Here is a 5,637-nt window from a genome sequence, read left to right as displayed (position 1 = left end):
TGGACGACATGCTATACTATGACTTTTTTTCATGTTTTTTGACAACATACTATACCATGATGTTTGTTTGATGATTTTGGACGACATGCTGTACTATGACTTTTTTTCCTGATTTTCGATGACATGCTATGGCGTTTTTTCATTGTTTTTATGAATTAACTTCCTGTGAATTTCTGCAAATGTAATGGCCTGAGACACATGACTGAAATCTTGACCATTGAATCGGGACTCCTCTCATTAATTTCCTCTTTCCTCATCTCACGTTTACCCTTTTGTCTTTTGTCAACTGTTGTCAGAGACATCCGGTGATGATTCAGATTGAGACTTTACAAGAGAATAACAGACAGATTGGATGAAGGTGACGATACAGAGACACCTATGACACTTATCAAAACAACCTGATAAGCTCTGTGTCAGAAATAAACTCTTTAGTGGATGGACAGTGATTTAGTTTGATGATAAAGTGACAGAACTGAGCAGGTCAAGCAGGTGGAGTTCAGAGAAGCTCCCTGCAGAAGAGTCAGGTCTGCTGGGTGGAGGACAGAGGGTGGAGGAGTCAGAGGGATAGAGGGACGGTGGCTGGAGGAGTCAGAGCAGGTCAGCCTCTGCAAGGATCACCTCCGTGTTAATTGCGTGGCTTGGAGTGTGAAGTATGACGGTCACATGTTTGTCCCAGAGACCACTCGCCATCCTGCACGTTGTGTCCACACTGCTAAAGAGTCTGAGGACAGTGAAGATTTTGTGTCTCTGCGTTGTTTGATGAGATGAGATGAGATCTTTTATGATCTGAAACATATCTGCTGCTCAGCTCCACGGTAAGACGTCACCTGTCCTCCGTGTCCTATGGGACACATGTGGGATACATTTATTTTTTCTCATCAGATAAGATGTGCGTCTCCAAAGTGTTTTGTTGTCGTTCTTTTTCCAGATTTGTCCTGTTTTGGTGTGGGGGTTTTTATCTTACGTTTTTGTGACAAATCTGTGCAATTTTTGTGCCAGTTTTTTTCTTTTCTTTCTTTGTTGTTGTTGTTGTTTTTTGGTTAATATTTGCACCATTGTGGGCTGTTAGATGTAATTTCTGTACTTTATTTTTGTGACGTAAATAGTATTACCTGGTGCAATTTTTTGACTCAAATTTTGGGTATTTTTTCGATTATTTTGTGTTTTATTTTGGTTTAATTTTTTTGCCAGTTTTGTCTTGTTTTTGTCCTATAATTGTGCTTTTTTTTGGTGCTGTTGTTTTGCCCATTTTTTCCTGTTTTTTTTTTGTTTTTTTTTTGCCAAAATTTTGTGATTTTTATGTTTAATTGTTTGAGACATATCTACCATTTCTGAGTTAAATTTTTGGGCCAATTCTTCCAATTTTGGAGCATTTTTGTTTAATATTTGCACCATTTGTGGCAATATTTGGGCTATTTTGTGCCATTATTGTGGACTCTGTTTGAATTTGGGGGTATTTTTAGATTGTTATGTATTTTATCTTTGTTCAGGTCATTTATTTATTTATATATTTATTTGTGCCGGCAGCTTGTGTGTTATTTTTTTGTCACCCATACCGTTTACTTACCTAAATGTCACAATTTGTTTATTTTTTCTTAGCCAATTTGTCTGCAAATTGTTACATTTTGGTGCTTTTTTTTTTTTTTCGATTTTGTCGTGTTTGGCACATAGTTGTGTGATTTTGCATGTTTAATTTTTGGGTACAATTTTTGTACCAATTATTACAAGTTTTTAGTGTTAAATTTATTTAACATTTGCACCATTTTGGCAACATTTGGGTCAATTATGTCACATATTCCTAACTTAGTTACCAAAACGCAAATCGTTACATTTTGGTGCCGCAGTTTTTCCAACTTTGTCTTGTTTTTGTGTTATAATTGTGTGCTTTTTGTATTTTGTTTTTATGTAATATACATATCATTATGTGGGGAAATTTCTTTCCCCGATTTTGGCCACTTTTAAAATATGCTCCTGTTTTACTTAGTGCCATTTTGGTGCTTTCTTTAAAATTTAAATTACTTTTTTTAATTTAAAAAATGGTGGGTGGGTGTCAGGGGTACAGCCAGGGGTACAGCCTTAGAATGGTTTAAGTCATACCTGTCTGAGAGATGCTTCTCTGTTAAACTGGGCGACTCCACCTCATCCATTGCCCCTTTACTTTGTGGAGTTCCCCAGAGATCAATTATCGGGCCCATTCTTTTTTCTTTATACCTCCTTCCTCACACCCCTGCTCGAGTGCCTGAATTTATTAAATTTAAATAAAAGCAAAACTGAGGTAATCGTGTTTGGACCCAGTGGAGCTTCTGTTGACCCTTCCTTAGCTCTGGGCTCCCTCAGTCACTGTCTTAGAACAGTCACCAACCCTGGTGTCAAAATGGATACAGATTTTAAACTCGACAAATAAATGCTGTCATCAAAACCAGTTTTTATCATCTTCGGCTTTTAGCAAAAGTTAAATCTGTTCTATTGTTTAATGAGTTTGAGTGTGGGGTGCATGCTTTTTTTGCGTCACGTTTAGACTACTGTAATGCTCTTTATGCAGGAATTAATCAAAATGCCCTGTTACGCTTACAGTTAGTCCAGAACTCTGCGGATCGTCTTTTCACAGGAAGCAAGAAACACAAGCACATAACTTTCATTCAGGCCTCGCTGCACTGGCTTCCTGTTCGTTTCAGGATTCATTTTAAAATTTTATTGTTTGGTTTTGAATCTTTGAATGGACTGGCCCCTACGTACATTTCGGCCCACTATATAAATAAAGTGGGTTGGATAGTTGTTTCTTTTCTGTGCATTATATTTTTGTTTTTACTTTTGTCAAAGACATTGCCATTATGACTGTGTTAATATTGCCACATATTCAGGACATTTTTGTTTCATTCTGTCACATTATTTGTGACGATGTTTGATGTCTGTGACATTTTCAGATCTTTTTTTTTTTTTGTTGAGATTTAGTGCCGTGTCTCTGTTGTTTGTTTGTCTTCATGTTTGTGACAGTTCATGTACATGTTTGATTGTTTCAGGTTGACGGAGTTGTTGTGACCTTCAGAGAGACTAAAGACAGAGACTAAAATAGACAGAGGACAGACAGACAGAGGACAGACAGAGACAGAGGACAGACAGAGACAGAGGACAGACAGACAAAGACAAAGACAAAGGACAGACAGACAGAGACAGAGGACAGACAGACAGAGACAGGATAGACAGACAGACATACAGAGACAGAGGACAGACAGACAGAGACAGAGACAGAGGACAGACAGACAGACAGACAGAGACAGAGGACAGATAGACAAAGACAGAGGACAGACAGACAGAGACAGAGGACAGACAGACAGACAGACAGACAGACAGAGACAGAGGACAGACAGACAGAGGACAGACAGACAGACAGACAGTCCTGGTGGGTGTGATCATGTCTCCCAGGCGGATGGAAACTAAACCAGTGATCTTGTGTCTGAAGACGCTGCTGCTGGTCTACTGCCTCGTCTTCTGGGTGACACACACTTATTTATTTATTTATTCACAGTTTGATTTTCTGTTCTTTCTGATGACACGTTTACTTTTTATTGATAATACTAATAATAACAGGTGACCTCAGATATCAGGACACGTGATGATGTGATGAGGTCAGAGGTCACCTGGTGACTGCTGTGTGTGTGTGTGTGTGTGTGTGTGTGTGTGTGTGTGTGTGTGTGTGTGTGTGTATGTGTGTCTGTGTGTGTGTGAGGATGAGCCTCGTCTCTTCTTCACGTCCTTCTGTCAGTTTGTCACTCTGCTGTCAGAGCTCATGACACGGTCATGTGACACTGACTGACTCACACTCACACACACACACACACACACACACACACACACACACAGATATCTGTTGGTGTGCTATTTTGGTGACAGAACTGAAGGTAAGGATCGTCCTCATTGGCTAACCTGTAGCTCCTCCCCCTCAGGTGACAGGTGTGGTCCTGCTGTCGGTTGGCTTATGGTGGAAGTTTATGTTGGGCCCCTACACGCTGCTCATCTCCAGTGGCCCCTCCAACGGCTCCTACGTCCTCACCGCCACCGGAGCCGCCATTGTGCTGTTCGGACTGTTCGGCTGCTTCGCTACCTGCAGGGGGCGCCCCTGGATGTTACAGCTGGTCTGTATGTAGTACTGACACCACCTGCAGGGGGCGCCCCTGGATGTGTTTTTACAGTCAAAGTTCTTTATATGTTTCAACCTTTAAAGTAACTGTAGCTGTCAGAGTAATGTAGCGCAGTGAGTAGAAGTACTCAAGTAAAGTGACAATGACATCAGTACTTGAGTGCAGTACTACTTGAGTAAACGTACTCTGTCCTCTCCTCAGTACGCCGTTTTTCTATCTCTGGTCTTCATGACTGAACTCATCGCTGGAATCTCCGGGTTCGTCTTTCGCCACGAGGTCAGAAATATTAAAATATAGATTTCATATTACAAACGCCGCTGTTCATGATGACATCATTCTGACATCATCCTGTGTGTGTGTGTGTGTGTGTGTGTGTGTGTGTTCAGATCAAAGGGACCTTCCTAACCACGTACAGTGACGCAGTGATGAGGTACGACGGTCGAGACGACAGGAGTCTGGCTGTGGACGGCGTCCAGCGCAGAGTCAGTGTCTGTCTTTATGTTCTCCTGATGATGTCATCCTTTGGTACACACGTCTTTATTCAATGATGATACAAACTAACCTTTATTTAAACATGATCACAGACAAGTCACACACCAGCTGGATCAGTTATCAGACGAGTCACTTCCTGTCTCTGTGTCTGCAGCTACACTGTTGTGGCGTGTTTAACTACACCAGCTGGATCAGCAGCGTATATTTCCCCGTCAGTGGGATTCCCGCCAGCTGCTGTATTAACTTCTCTGACTGCAACACCGCTGACCTGAAGAACGCCACCGTGGCTGCACGCAAAGTCCACAAACAGGTGGGAAACACATGACACACACACATATTCAGCTCCTGGGTCATGTGACGGGGAGAACGTCCCCTGATTGGACAGAATCTGATCCATCAGTTGGAGCTCTGTATAGTTTGAATCAGAATGTTAAAATTTGACTTTTTCCAGATCTTAAAAATTTAATTTGATCAACGAATTAGTGAATGAATGAATGAATGAATGAATGAGTGAAAGAATGAGTGAATGAATGAGTGAATGACTACAATGTATGTCCTCAGGGTTGTTATGAGTTGGTGACGTCCTTCATGGAGGGGAACCTGGGAATCATCGCTGCAGTCACGTTCGGTGTCGCCTTCTCTCAGGTTAGGACCCTCTGTGGGAGGGGGGGAGGGGCAGATATGATGTCATTATTGATTATTGATCATTATCAGCTGTGATTAGCTGAAGGTTAAATTATTACACAATATTTTAACTCTTAAAGATCTGATGTGATCACCAGAGTAAAGTAGGATGAAAAAAACAGTACATCACATTTACAGCAGCTGCAGGTCCTGGTTCTGTCCTGTAGGCGGCAGCACTGTCACACCAGCAGCTGCAGGTCCTGGTTCTGTCCTGTAGGGGGCAGCACTGTCACACCAGCAGCTGCAGGTCCTGGTTCTGTCCTGTAGGGGGCAGCACTGTTACACAGGGTCATGTCCTGCACTGGAGACATTTATGTTTCAG

At 41.7% G+C, this 5,637-nt stretch overlaps 1 protein-coding gene across 1 annotated transcript; it reads left to right on the top strand.

The window, feature by feature from the left end:
* Positions 1 to 572: 572 nt before the first annotated feature.
* Positions 573 to 5,276, top strand: LOC126387296 (tetraspanin-7-like; the record flags this gene model as incomplete). The annotated part of the gene is made up of 7 exons (XM_050039830.1): positions 573 to 815; positions 3,021 to 3,493; positions 3,945 to 4,133; positions 4,341 to 4,415; positions 4,526 to 4,621; positions 4,786 to 4,941; positions 5,193 to 5,276. Coding segments are annotated over exons 2-7 (681 nt in total), but the record flags the coding sequence as incomplete, so codon positions are not given.
* Positions 5,277 to 5,637: the final 361 nt, after the last annotated feature.

The sequence above is a fragment of the Epinephelus moara genome, unplaced genomic scaffold (genome assembly GCF_006386435.1).
Source record: "Epinephelus moara isolate mb unplaced genomic scaffold, YSFRI_EMoa_1.0 scaffold3431, whole genome shotgun sequence".
Classification (NCBI taxonomy): domain Eukaryota; kingdom Metazoa; phylum Chordata; class Actinopteri; order Perciformes; family Serranidae; genus Epinephelus; species Epinephelus moara.
The sequence above is the reverse complement of the archived record's forward strand: the minus strand, read 5'-3'. Positions and strand labels throughout refer to the sequence as shown.